At 42.0% G+C, this 15,316-nt stretch overlaps 1 protein-coding gene across 1 annotated transcript in view; it reads left to right on the forward strand.

The window, feature by feature from the left end:
- Positions 1–4,788: 4,788 nt before the first annotated feature.
- The window catches only part of LOC122533217 (discoidin domain-containing receptor 2), a gene marked incomplete at its 5' end in the record, with an annotated part of 90,937 nt that continues 80,409 nt past the window's right edge, over positions 4,789–15,316 (forward strand). Inside the window, one exon of the mRNA XM_043662709.1 lies at positions 4,789–5,020. Coding sequence (XP_043518644.1) covers positions 4,789–5,020 — 232 coding nt within the window. The remainder of the gene's footprint in view (positions 5,021–15,316) is intronic.

A 15,316-nucleotide genomic window follows, 5' to 3' on the forward strand; every position in this document is an offset into this window, starting at 1 on the left:
TCGTTTTTTGAAAACTTACAAAACGTCGTCCAACTTTCACGAACATATTCGACCTTTACACGCGACACCGTGCTACCTTACCGTGTTTCAACACCAAGGCGCAATGACCCTCGTCTAAAGAGATTAAAAATGAAAGAATTCACCGAAGCGATCGTCGAGAAACAAGAATAAAAATTCGGCGGACAGACGAAGCTGTCCTCGTCGAAATTTTGCAACGACCTGCGCGCGTCGCGTCGCGACGGTTAATTTTCTTGCTGGCGTAATTAACCCGCAGCGACGACAGATAATTAGCGACCTCGAGGCGATCGTGGAATCGGTCGGTTTAAAGGAGAGGTCGTGTGTCTGTGTGTGTGTGTGTGTGTGTGTGAGTGGGATAACTTTATTCGGACGAAATCCTGGCCGGGATGGCTTGCGTTGCGGGGTGAATTTCGCTGGCTGAAGGTCCGTGGGACAGGATAGACGAAAACGGGTTGAGAAGAGATGAGAGGCAGACGGTAGCGAGGGGGGGCAGAGAGGGACGAAGCCAGGACATTGTTAACAGCATTGCTGCCTAATTAACCGCAAACGCTTTCAGTGGGTTTCGCCCGGTCTATTGTTTACATGCGGGCATGCCGCCTGTATGATAGTGCTCGACGACCGAACCAGCTGAAATATTTCCATGGAGAGATTCTCTCTCGTGCCGCTTTGTGCGGCACATGAACACGAGCGTCTATCTGGATCGGAACGTGGATCGTATAGGATACACCGGAAGTGTAACGTCCACTCGTGGGGAATTCCGCGCTTCTGCCGTGGAAATCGAGCCTCGGATCTCACGGATGGAGGCCGGCGTGCCGCCTCGGTTCCCCTCACCGTTATCTTTCGCCGATGGAGGTCTTCTTTGCTTTGAAGTTTCCATCCGCTTTCGGCGGATGAGCCGAAAGGTCCGTTGTTTGAGGAGAGTGTGCGAGGAATAAGTGAGTGCATGGTGTTGCGGAGTTTGTTAATGGTTATCAGATGGAGGGTGTCCCGATGATCTTCTTTCGAAATGAGATTGAACACGATGTAACGGTAATTGGGCTAAGCGTTTAATGGAAGTTTAATACTTGTTGTCGATGGGATGATGAAATAATCGATCATCGTTCAAGCGTGTGCGTTGAATAATTTACGGTTGTCAAATTGCACTTTACATATTGGCACATAAAGTAGTACAACTTCTTCAGGACTTTTACTAAAATGATATTCACTGTAAGCTATGTATTGTTGTCACGTTGTCTGATTCGTTTGGTACGTACTACTTATAGAGTCCATCCTGCTCGTGCAACAGATTTTAATAAAATCCTCGACGCGATAGAGAGTGAAATAAAAGGTAATAATCATCATCCATAAATTGGTTCATTGTTCGAAGTAATTCGAATCGTCTGATTTAAAGTAACGTATGCTACTTGCCACGGTACATCCCATTCTTGCAATATACTTTAACAAAATTCTTCAATGTGACACACAGAATTAAATAAGACGTATTACAAATTCCAGTCATCAAATATATACAAATCGTCGTTGAAATTAAATAATCAAATAATTGATATAATTAAAATTATCTGATTTGAATTGATACGTACTACCTGCAGTTGATATTCCTGCGAAATTTTCAATGTTGCGGAGAAAGAAATGAAAGGTGAAATCAATATTTGCCACAAAGTCGCGCCGTCATCGAAACGATCCAAATTCTCCCGACTCGAATCGAACAGATTTCGGTAAAATCTTCGATTCTAAACAACGCAACGTAAATTCTCGCTCGAATCATCCGATAATTAACGCGGATCGCCTTATCATCGAAATATCCAACGCGCTGGTTGAACGGCCGGCTGCCAAACTATCCACTCGTCAGAACAGTGGATCGCAACGAAATAATAGATTAATTACCAGCGCGGGGTCGAGCCTCGGGATCGGAACAAAGTATCGCGGCCTGTCAGAGGCAGGGTCTGCCCGCGGCGAGCCGGTGGGTCAGCTTTCATTAATTTTAATTGACGAAGGGAATCTGCGCGATATCGGGAGGAGGAGAAGCAAAAAAAGAAAAAAAAAAAGAAAAGAAAAAAAAGAAGTTGGCCGCTCTGGCCAACCCCTCTCTGGCGAGAAGGGGGTTGAGTTTCATTTCGAGACGATTACCGCTAACGAGCTTTGAAAATCAAGGAAATTGTATCGTGGCCCGGGAAGTCCGGTCGGTGAGGTTCAACGGTCTGGCTGTTTAACAGCGGACCGCCGGCCTCCTCGCGAGCGATAATAAGCCACTCGGCTTATGCGGTGGTTCGCTCGTCCAGTATCCTTAATTCCGAAAGCTCGTTGCGCGGGGTAAATAGAGCTTAAAATTAAACTCCGCCGGCTAACTTTCTTATCACGCGAAGAATCTCCGGCCCGTATATAATACGATCTTGTTATCGGCCGTGGCCGTATATTTTTAGCCCCCCGAGGGGGGCGGGAGGGGGCACGCGTGGAAAGTCGGCCACGTGCTGTCTGCTCAGCAGGTGGATCGAACGTGGCCCTCGTATCCTGGTATGGATCGGGGCCACGTTCTTCCAGGGTCTTTGCTGAATTAAAAACTCGTTTCGTGCTGGAAATTATGGGTCTCGTTCACACGGAATGTCCATGATTCTCGTATGGTCTAGGAACCGTTCCGCACGGTTCTCAAGAGGAATACATTAGGAGGTATCTCTGCGGTGGAAGTTTAGCGTGCGAGGGGGTTTGTTTGTTGGGCAAGGAGACGCTCTTTCTCGCGGATCGTTGAAATTACGAGCGGGCTTGGATTCGGACGTGGACGAGATAAATTGTTTCGGCTCGCGAATCGTTGCCCCGAGCGTAAAGACAGGCTTTCACGTTACGGCACGAGAAATCTCGATAACAGTCGCGTTCAATCGGGAATTATATTCGCGATGTTTTGCCAGTTAGTTTCTTCAGACGTTGGATATGATGTATGAGACTTTGTTGGAGTGTCAAGTTACAGATAAGTTTTTCACTAAAGTGATAAATGAAACAATGATATTGTGCACAATTATACGCCCCGACTACGTGCTAAGTTGCGATACTTCGTGTTACTCAAGTTTGCAAAAGTACTTCTAATTTTCTATTTTATACCTTACGAAACGTACATGCAAAACAGACTAAGATAAACTAACTAAAATCTGAATTGATCCAAATATTCATTAAATATATCTTTCATTCATTGTAATCGTTCAAAATTCACTGATGATTTTGTTCCCTGTCCTCGCGATAATTTCAAACATTCAGCAATCGTTCCTAAACGAGTAATTCAATCTCTCATAATTCGCGTAGAAGTTTCAGTTTGTTCGCGCGATGACTTTCGACGTACAATCCAAACACTCTTCTTCTCCATACAGCTTCAACTTACCAGGTCAAGTATTCATCGTTGATAAATGCCTGTCTTGATGAAACCCTGTCGCTTCTACAAAATCGGCACACGACCCTCGAAAAAGCCACACATTCGTTTCAAATGCGAAATCGCAACTCGTTCAAGTTGTACGTTCCTTGGGGGTATTTCTTGAGAAAGAGTCGAGCACATTAATTCCGTTGAAGCTGCGCAGCTGTAAAGGTTGAGCGTCGATAATAACGGCGTTCCATCGTCGATGAAGTGGCCTGGAATCGAAGCTGCTTTGTCGTTGTTCTCCGCGTCGACGTTGTACATAAATGGGTCAGAACGGTACGCGATGATTAAACGCCGATTGCTTTCCCACCTTGTACCACTGTCTACCTTCTCACACTCTCGCTGTTATCCCCCGCCTCTCTTGACACCGCTGTGTTGAAAGCCATTATCTCAAAATGCGCACCGACACACATAAATAATTATAAATATTTATATTACTATTCAAACATTAGTACCGTCTATAAATAATTTTTTTTTCACCCCCGTATAATTATATTATACTGTAATAAATTATATTATTCTCTCACTTTCTTCCTATTTTTCTCCATCTTTTTCTATCATCTCGAAATGCAGATCAGCACACATGAATGATTATAAATAATTTAAAACCGACAGTGAAAAAAAAAAAAGGATCTCCAGTTAAACGGTCGCTCGTAAATCAATCCGCGAGTCATTAATTTATACGGGTACACCGGTCGATCGCTGTGGGGAATCGCGTTCGCTAAAAAATATATATATAGGGAAAGAGGGAGGCAGGAGCAGCCATTAATTATTCTTCTACGCGTATCGAAACGCCGAGGGTTTGCAGAAATATGTTTCTCTCCCTTGGCTGTTGGGAAGGAAAATTTGCTGTACACTCCCGCGCGTTAAATACAACCTTCATTGCTTATTCATACGAAACGAGGGAACAGTATCTCTGTTTACCGAAGGATTTGTGAAAAAATACAGCATCCTTAAGATTGTCAGCGAACCTCGCTCTTCGTTCGAGAATACAAAGAAGGGTAAATCGAAAGTTATAATACTTATATGTGACCTACATCGCTGTCAAGGAGTAATTCCTTTCCGAATTAATTTTTTTAAATACAAACATATTAGATCAATGAGTTATTCAAAAATAGTGGTTCGAACAAAGAAAAGACTAACAGAATAACCTCTAATTCTACTCAAAAATAATCCATCGTGAAAAACATAGGTTTTTGAATCACTTTCTTCACGAGTGAACAAGACGATTTTATTAACAAATATTTTTTTTACCAATTTCTATCTCGTAGGTAATCGCGTGATTTCAGTTTAAAAACTTGCACGGTCTGTTTGCTATTATTGCGCGAAGAATATCCCCGTGGCAGTTGTAATAATTCCCGTGGTTTTTCCAGGTTGAGGCAAGACAAGGGTGGCGGCGCCTGGTGCCCGAAAAATATGGTCACGAAGGAGGGCAAGGAGTACCTCGAGGTGAATCTGCACAGTCCGCGTATACTAACGTCGACCAGGACCCAGGGCAGGTTCGGGAACGGCCACGGGGTCGAGTACACCGAAGAGTACTTCGTCGAATATTGGCGACCGGGGTTCAACAAGTGGGTGCGATGGAGAAATCGACGTGGCATGGAGGTACGTACACACCAGCTTCTGGCTGCTCGCCTGCCGATCGATTCGAAAATGTCCGCACTCTCTTTTTTACGTTTCTTTTCTCTCTCTCTTTCCCTGTTTTTTTCTTTTTCTACGTTTTCTTCCTGCCTCGAACTCGCGACCACTCGACTGTCTCTTTTATCGTCGTTAAGAACGCGACGTTCGAGGAAACGCGCGGAATCAATTTGAAATTTATCGAGTCGATTACGCGTTCGTTTGTGTTCGCAACGATGTCTCGACATGCAATCTTGCTGGCATGTTGATTTTGAACGTACTGATTCGTAAAAGTTTGTTTGTAGGAGTGAAATTGTATTGGAAAATAGAAAGGTTTTGAACTATTTTCGAATAATTGTTGCTACCAAATATTATGACTAGAATTAACGCCGGTTTGATTTCTGCTGTAAATATCATTATACCAATTTTTTTTTCCGTTTAATGTAATTGACAATTGGCAATTTGTGAATTTAAAATTCGAAGAAACAACATTTCCCGTGCGTCAACCTGATATAAAAGAAAAAAACAAGTGCGCGTTTGCATTGAATAGAAGAATAAAAGGAGCGCAAGTAGTAATGAACCGTCTATAGTCAGACGCTTCTCGGCCGCCCACGCAGACGCTACATCTTCCAGCAAACTTTTAATACGTGCATCATCTGGAAGTTATTTTGCGAAAAAAATTATTCAGGTCAACTTTGAAACTTTATAAGCACTATTACTTAAAATTTGTTTAATGCTCCTTGAGGACTAACTCTTTTAGGGGTGATTAAAGATATTACCAAGCGAGCGCTGGTTTTTCACAATCTTTACCAAGAAATCACGTTAATCGTAAGTGTGTCAAGAACTTGTAACGTAGTGAAGCAGACAGCTTATACTTTCATATACTTCCAAGCATAATTTCTTCGATCGAAATTCAATCGGTGGCAGTTTATGGAAATAAATTTTAAAATATGGAATGTCTTATTCGAAATATTTGTATTTTACAGAACTTGTAGAATAATAATAATGCTTGTAGAACTTATAGAGTTTCAAAGAGTCCAATACGAAACTGATATAGATTAGAGATGACGTATCTACAATACAACATTATTTTCGCTTTTGTTTCATTTTTTCAAGAATTGATATTGAAGATTAACATCGTAGTAAAATCTTCGGCACTGAAATCTTAGTTTTCAGTTGTATCTCCAATTTCAATTCTAATGCCAGTGCTCTCGAAACAATTACCCCTTCTCTACATCAACCATTGTCAGTCAAGTAATCACATACCTTCGTGAGGCTCGTGACTATCAAACTGGATCTCTTTTCTCATTCACCGCGGACGAGGATCGCGTCTGACAGATTTTTATACGAACGACCAATTATAAAGCAATTTTGCGGCGAGCGGCAGCCGTACCGACAGAATTAATGCACTGCCACTCTTTATAATTGCTCTCGTCAAGAAAATCGGATTACAGTTTTAGCCTAGCTCCGCTGAAAAAAAAAGAAAAGGAAAAAAGAGAAAAAAAGAGAAGGAAGGTGGGGAGAGGCCGACTGTAGAAGGGACAGGGAAGGGGTTGGAAACAAAGGGGTTGGCACCACCATCGCGTAATTCCATTCTTTTGAACAGGGGAAAATCTGCTCGTATCATGCGGAAACCTACCCCCATCCACTTTTCTCCCCTTTCCACCGATAGGCCCCCAGGCCGTCCACCATTTGGATTGCCAAACGGCCGAACACTTCGCCTCTCTGATTCCTCTCCCGTTTTCTTGTCGTCGCCGTCGTTGTCGTGAACGTGTATCCGCAGCCCGAGCCGAGCCAGCACCCAAGCCAGCTGTAAGCGGCCGTTACAACGGGGCGACGTGTTAATTAACGTCTCTTTAGCATGATAATCTGCGCGTGATATCCATTAGCTCGTCAAAATACATCATGCCTGGTAAAGCGATTTACCGGCGTCGATGAAATTACGAGGAACAGGCCTTCTCGTGCCAGTCGCCTTAAATTACTATTACGCGCGTGTGCACGCGCCAATAACGACGGTATGTGTATGGATGAGACGGCTGGCGAGCACTCGTACATCGGGGTGGTCAGTCGCGATTACGACGGGGCGTTTCCGCTACGCAACGTGTCCAGAATTGTATGTCTTAGGGATTAGTGAACGGTGAATTCGTGACGAAATTTTGGAATGGACGCTTGCACCTACGTTGTTTGATTTGTCGTGGGGTTTATCTGCTGACGACTTTTGGTGGAATGAAAGGAACAGGGTTCTCTGTACATACATATATGATGGATATATATATACGTATGTATATATAAAAGAGTACAAGTTGAATTTTGATCAAAATAATATGTCATCGTTCTCATCGTGTGATACAGAGCAACTCGTCGAGTATTTATAACAATTATTTTCATTTTACGTGGTTATTTTTCTATATAATATTTATAATATTACATAATGTTACAATATTTTATCACACATAATGATATAGTAACACATGTCTGTAATATGCATCTATAATATTTTTAACAATGTCAAATGCAACGCCATATTTTTATAATCACGATTAAAACTCGCGAACTATCTACGTAGAAAATAGTTTCACTTTCCAAACATCGTAATAAATAGTTGGATATTTCGTATATTTCACATTCTGTGTATTTTTTTGTGTAATACACAATTGGTACAATCAGTCTGCATTTTTCAGCTTTAATCTTAAAGTTCACACAGGTTTCCTCTCTTTCTCTCTCTCTCTCTTTCTCTCTCTCTTTTGCTGAACTCAGACATTTTGCAGACGCTTCGAAGCGTTCGGTCATTCAACCAAAACCTTGCTCCACCAGCTCCTCCTCTGCACCCTTCAGTCTCAACTGCTCTTTACAAATATTCTTCGTTCACGTTCCCAACGTTCGAAACTTTGTCACTCGCAATAAACATTCACGCGAGATTTCCATCTCGACATCACACCGTCGGCGCTTTCCTTGCGCGGAGAGAGAAATTTCTTATAGAGAATATTATTCAAGTTCTCTCGTTAGTCCCGCGACCATACCTCGTGGGTTAATTCCCTCAACGTTCTCTCTAGATTTCTCACTAAAATACTTGGCGCTACCCGCGTTACACACACGCTCCCTTAAGACTAAACGAATTCGCCGGAAACTAACTAAAGCTACGAGCGCTTCAGACTGAAATGAGCTTGTTCTTACAAAACAACGCTTCAGAGGTCAACGTTTCTCTGGTTTGCCTAATAAGAAAAAATCTTACGTTATACTCTCCGCGATTTTTTTTAGCAGCTGCGAGTAAAATTTCATTCAAAGATGCAACGAGTTGCCAGCGAAAATGAAATTTCTCTTTTTTTTTCTTTCTCCTTCTTCGAAATGAATTTCAACTAAAAATTGGATATTTTCACGATTCTTTTCGCATTGTTGCACAACATGCATACGTGTACATCTTGCTTGCATATTTTTATGCATTTGCGAAGAATCTGAACGCTTGCAAAGAATGTGAATATGAAATATCCAAAATACAGCACATCTAACAATATTTAGAACTAATAGATAAAATTATTCTTTACTTAACGTTTGTTCGTAGAAAGATGAATTCGTTTAAATGTCTGCAGTCGTTGGTTTTAGAAGCAAATGAAATTTCTTTTTCAATCGCTATAACACTTTAGAAAACTAAATTATTTAATAAAAGAAGGAACCTAACGCGAAAAGTTATCTACGAATTGAGAATTATCTCTTAACCGAGGGTCAAATAGTAACAAAAATCGGCGACATTTTAGCTAACTAAAAGGTACAACGCAGAATCTTTGGAACAATATAATCGATGAAATCCACCGCTGAGAGCAATAATCGCTTTTGTTCGCGGTCCAGGATGCCGGCAAATGGAGCTTTAATGGATACGGCGATGAATCGAGCACATTTATTCCGTTCGTTGAAACGGCCAGCTCATAATCAATCGTAACGAGCCGGCGTCCATTTTTTTTTTTTTTTTTTATTTCTTTCGATTTGTCCCGCGCTTTTCTTTATCGCGCGGACGTGTCGATTAAACCATCGTTGGCTCGAGTACGAATTGCCGACCATAAGTGGACGGAACGCTCCATGTTTCTCGATAGTTTCGTTTCCCTTCCGATCGACAAATGAACGCGCTCCAGCGTTTGACGTGTTAAACTTCGCCCTGGAATATCGGAAAAAATTGCATTTCATACGCGTCGAACCTCTCACCCCAATGTATCCCTTTCCCCTTTCAATTCCCATCCCGATGCCTTTCATCGAAATTTTAATACCAAATTTTGATAACTATGTACTTGGTGCGGTTGGAAATGTTCCGTGTGTTATTATTCTCTGTTCTCAAGGGCCTTGCATTTCCGGAAGAGAGTAAAGCCAAAGTTAGAAGTTGAATTAAGAATGTAGCTCTCCTTGGGCACGAAGTAATTTGTCTTTATTCATTTTTCATTCAACCTTGTCGGATAATTTGTATAATTAAGGTTCACATAATAAGGGTTCATCAATTTTCTCCACTTTTTTTTCTTTTTTTTGCTGTTTTTTCGTTCATAAAATAAAAGCTCGCGATTGAATAAGTGGATTCAAGAGTTTGCTTGATCGTGCATTAATTAAAACGATAAGCGAATTTCGCGATGAAACGAATCGCTTTCTTGTGTACGATTTGGTTAATGCATCGTTTAACAAACAGATCCTTGACGTTTCTCTCTATCTGTAAATAAAACAAGCAGACGATTATAAGCAAATTGAAATTCTCCGAGCACATCGCGATAAACAGGCTCCTCCATTTTGTGAAAAGAAACGGATTATTACAAGCTGCTGTAAACTTCCGTATTTTAATAACGCCGAACAAATCGCGAATAAACAGATCTCCAACTCGTCTACTTCAACAGAATAAACAAGACACCGCGAAACATTTCAAAGTTCCGTATATTTTAGCACGTCGAGGAAATCTTCAGTCCCTGTATTTTAAGAAGCTCAGGCCGTTGTGTAAGCGATTTTAAATTTACCTCTTTCAACGGGATCAAGAAAATCGCGATAAACAACTGCTCTATGGCCGGGAATGGGTTGGAGGCGGGCAGGGGAAGCAGGCAGATCGTCAACAAGCAATCTTAAATTCCCCGCGTTTTAATAGACCGAAATTGCGATAAGCAGATCCTCAATTTCTCCGCTGCGAAGATAGCAACCGCGGCAAAGCGATGCTATTTATGCACGACAAAGAGAGTCGCACGCCTTCCCGGCTGACTACCATAATTTAGCCTGATATTTCGATACCCGCTGGCACAGAGGGAAAAGCGGCACACCGCGTTGCGAAAATACTTGCGAAACTCCGGGGCTTGAGCACCGTCACACGGCCGTGTGTGTCTCGTTATTCGACGGGTCTCTGTGTCGTCTGAAGGCTGCCTGATATTCTCTCCTCGTGGCTCGGTTGACTCCCTCCTCCTCTTCCTCCTCCTCTTCCTCCTCTTTGTTGTCTCCTTCGAACGCGCACACCGACATGTACATACGCCCGTTTGAGTACACATAACACACGCCGCGTCGTGTGTCCCTCATCCGGGCTTCTTCCCTATTTTCACGCAGATTCGCTCAAAGCACGAGGAGGGAGCGCAGACGATAAACTCTGGCTGCTTGGAAAAGGAGCGTGTGCACTCGAAGGAGCGGCGAAGATGGGGACCAGTGGCGTGGCACCGGCGGACAAAGACAGAAGTAGGTTGGAGGGTTGGTTCAAGAGGGAACGGAAGTCAGAGGAGGATAAGCGAGAAACACGAACGTTTACCCTGCAGCTTCAATCTGGCCGGCATGTGATCTTTGTGCACGCGCGCCCCTCCACCCCCTCCTCGCCTCTTGTTGCCCCATGTACTTTGAATACGAGCAGGAAGAACGAAAGGGCGGCCCTGGTTTGCCGGTGGGGAAGGAGTCGGGACCGGTTGGAAGGAACGAGAAAGCAGAGAGCGAAACGGAGAGGAGAAAGCAAAACGACGAGTGTTATCGCCCGGTTGTACGTGACCCGTGCCCTCGCCAGGCATTTTTCTACGCGCGGTCTCTCCACTCTCGCGCGAGCGAGGAAACCGGCTCTCCGTTTTTCAGAGTCTCGATCGACCGTCGAGAGAAAAATCCACGCGCCGTGTGATTTCCTTTTACCTCGGCTGAGTGAAATATGTGCATTAAACGGGAGAGAGACGGGGGGGGGGGGTAAGAGAATATCTCGAAGTGGTTCCTTTCGAAATGGTTTACGAGCGGGCGTTCCTGCACGCGCGAGCATCAACCGGTCGGGGTCGTAACTGGTATCGGGGGGAAGGTTTGGAGAAACTGGTGCTGGAAGGCGAACTCGCTTCTATCCCTGTTGAACGAACGAGCGTTATTTTTCCTAGAAAAAAAAAAAGAAAAAGATGCAGCGTGTATCGCCTTACCGCGAACGCAATTTCCCTCGTCTTCGCGGGGTGTATTAAGGAGACGTGAAAGGAGGGATCAAAGACAGCGTAAAGCTGCGAGCTAGTTGGGACGCCAGTCGGGAGATTGTTTCTGAAACGAGTCTCGCGATGAATGCGCGTGAATGCGAAATTACTTGTCATCGGGCGAGCTATCGCGGGTACGAGCGCGCCTTACACGCATCGTGGAATAAATTGGTAATAGAATTGCTTGTAACGAACGAAACTGGCGTTTAAATAATCCTCAAACAGGTTTTCAAGGGGACTATTGTCAATTTACGTTGGTAAACTAAAACTTTGGCTATTTGATTTTTACTTTGTAAATTTCAATCGATGTTGAATCGAATTAAAAATTTCACAACTGAGCCACTTGAAACTCTAAACTGTTCTCAACTGGAACTACCGACGATTAAAGCGTAAAATTTCCATCAGAGACATTGAAGTCAAAAAAAGAGAAGAACTTGCTTTTTTTTTAGGAATCGGCGGTGAGGGTGGTCGAGTGTTTGTTACATGTTGAACGTTGTAGGTTGTACTTACGGACTTGAACTATTTTCTAGACTAAACTGAGTTCTTACAAACCACGTGATCGAGAAGGTAAGGCGTTTTATGATTATCGACAGGCTCAGACTCATAAAGTAATGTTGGCAAATGCGTCCTGAGTATGCACCCCTCACATTATATTTAATACTCCTGGCCATTAGTACCAAGGACAGAGGAATGCATCCCCTACACTTTTATTTCTATATTTTACAAAAAAATTATTTAAATCCTCAAAAATACGCGTGTGTTACGTCTATAAAATATCTAGTTATTTCGGCCACTTTGGTAGTTCTAGCGTTAACTACCATACAGTAATATAAAATTAATAGGAATTTACAAACAATTCATCCAAAGCTAGCGATCGAAAATGTAAATCTACTGTAGAGGAACTACTAGCGTGTAATGGCAAACGTTCAGGGAAACGAGCAAGCGTTGCGTGCCTATTTGTTAAGATTGTTCGCGTAACCCGTGTCTTGACCCAGATTCCTCGCGTTCTAAAAGTCCCTCTGAAATTTTCCCTTTCGCGCGCGTGCACCGTGAAACAGAGGCAACGAGAGAACACCGGCGGACATATTACTGCATACGGCCCCTGCAGGTCGGGGAATTAAGCCGAAAAGAGAAGGCTCTCTCATTTGAATTCACGGCTGGGTCGGTGAAAGAGCAGACGGTGTATAGACGCATCATGATGGAAACGAAACGAAACGAAACGAAACGTGGAGACGCGACGGCGACGTGCAGACTGGATGGCGCGTCTCTTTCTTTCCCGTTGCGGGTGCCGGTTTGTCGCGGCTGCGGCGAGACAATTGCCAACTGTGGACGTGTTTCATTAACGTCGGCGTGCCCGCGCCAACGGCAACTACCTCGACCAGCCTCATTTGCAACGTTCTTCTACTTACATTCATTATGTGGCAAGCATCGGCGAAATTAAATAACTCTGCTGGAAAATATTGTGGGAACGTTGAGAGTTGCGGATAAGATTTTAATATGTGCTGCGGGCTTCAACCCTCGGCGCCGCCCGGGACGACGTACTTGGATCGTGAAACCTGGAGTGGAGTCTGCGAGGCTCTTGTTAATTTATATACGTAAATGTGGAACATTCCCGAGAATCCTTCTCATTGATTCGCGATGGTTCGCGAAACTGTTCGTCTACGTGGAAGAACTTTTACGCCCAAACTGTGCGAGACTTTTCTTAATTTGAGTGTAACTATAAAAACGTAGCAATTTTTTTCTATCGATTTGCGAAAGTGTTCATTTAGTGAAATTTTTATGTATATATTGTGTGCGTTTTTAGAGATATATTGGAATTTTGCTAGCATTGTAACGATAGGTATAATTTGAAAATATATATAAAAGTTATTTATATATTGTATATAGATGTTGTAAATGTATATGGACGATATTTATACATATTTAGTAAAAATTTTAAAATATTATTAAAACATTACACGCATAATATATTTTTAAAACGTTCGCGAGCAATACATCCATCATACGTTTTCCTGTTAAACGTGACAGAATGGAGTGATCCGTTACGTTAATTCCATTCAAACTTGCATCAACGAAACTTGCAGCCTTATCGTTAAAGGGAATATGTAGAGGATCAGCGAAGTCTCCGAGTCTCCGGCTCGAGAGTAGAGGGTTAAACGAAACGACGGAAACTAGGTTTAATAATAAAATTGCAATTACGATTATGCAGGAACTTGAAGCTCTTGAACATCAGTTCTCGACTTTCCCTTCTTACTTTCAGTCTAATTTTCATTGACTTTTCATTGGCCGAACCGTTTGCTCCACGATTACTTTCTTTCCATCTGCATCTTTACTTCTTTTTTTTTTTTTTTATTCGAGGAAGCAGCCGTTCTTAAAAGACACTCGAGCACGTCCTAAAATCTCGGATGGTCGTGCACCTTTCATTCATTCAATAATAACGTCGTCTTTCATATGTATATTCGATATACATATTTACTCTAGATCAAATATTCGTCATTCGCATCTCTGTTTTTTATTTTTATCTGTTCCAAATATTTTTCACTCACTCGATGTAAATTTTTATTAGCAGACCGTAGCGTTTCTTTTTTTTTTATGAAGTTCTATGTCTTTACATTTAATGGAATATTTTTTCGAAATTTTCTATTGATGCAAGAAAATCCACAATCTACTTATAAATGTCACAGTATTGTAAATTGCCAGTACGATACTGTGAAGAAATTTGCTTCCTCTTGGCAATATGCAATGAGATTGTGCTAATAATAATATGCTGAGGAAAGGTGTCGATATATTTCTTTCAAGTGTTGTTAATAAATTGCGGAATTTTATGCCTTTATGCTTTGATGAGCAAAAATTGCATTTGGAACGTTCGAAGTACAGTTATCCGCTATAAGTTTCCTCGAGTGATGCAATTTTTTTTCATTTCCTTTACATTCTTAAAAATAAAAATTCGTTAAAAACATAAATTAACTAATCAAAGTCAACTCAGATTAAAATAAACTAAATCTGCTAAAATCAATTAAATACACGCGAGGAACAAATTGTTTAAAGTCTCTTCACGAGTGTTTTCATATAGTTACGTGTGTCTGAATCTATTTCCCAAAAGTTAAAATATCCAGCGAATTTTAAGACAGCAGAGTGAAAGTTAATCGAGCGCGGAAAGATTATACGTTCATTGTTATCCCGAAATTTAAATTTTGAACACACAGAGCTGTCGAATAAACATGCTCACGGCGCAGTAGTTTTCGTACGCGGAATTTATCGCGCGTGCAGCCGAGATTCCAGAAGAAAAGGAGGACACCACGCGCGTGAAACAAGACACGGTTGCTCCCCAATGATAACATTCCCCGAGGTGTGTCGCGATAAATCCGCAGGTGAAAGTCAACATGTACCACTATTCTCAGCGACATACATTCACGTTACTCGCGGCAGAGTTGTCTCTTTGTAGTTCTTCGCGCGTTTTTGCCTAATTGTCTTTTCAGATTTTCAATTTAAATGCGTCAGTCAGATGTTTAATCGAAACATCGATTTCTGCTTTCATCTATAGCCAACCTATTGATTTTAATTGTTATTTAGCATCTTTTATCACGACGTTAACAAAACTTTTTAATTCAAAACTGACGTTCAAACTTCCGAATCCGAGTTCTTTAATTCGTCTTTCCCTTTTGCGTTTAAATTTTAATTTTTCGAGATTCGGATCTTTCAATCGAGACTCGTGAGCTTCAATTTTTATATATTGAAATTTCTAAAAGTTTCCATTTTCCATTCGAATTATACCACATTTTTGAAACCAGTATATCCTCTACCAGTCTCCTCGAGCTTTAAAACTTTCTAGAGCCTAACGGGGAAAAAAGAAAAA

This window comes from Frieseomelitta varia, unplaced genomic scaffold, assembly GCF_011392965.1.
Source record: "Frieseomelitta varia isolate USP_RPSP 00005682 unplaced genomic scaffold, Fvar_1.2 scaffold_507, whole genome shotgun sequence".
In the NCBI taxonomy this organism is placed as follows: Eukaryota; Metazoa; Arthropoda; class Insecta; order Hymenoptera; family Apidae; genus Frieseomelitta; species Frieseomelitta varia.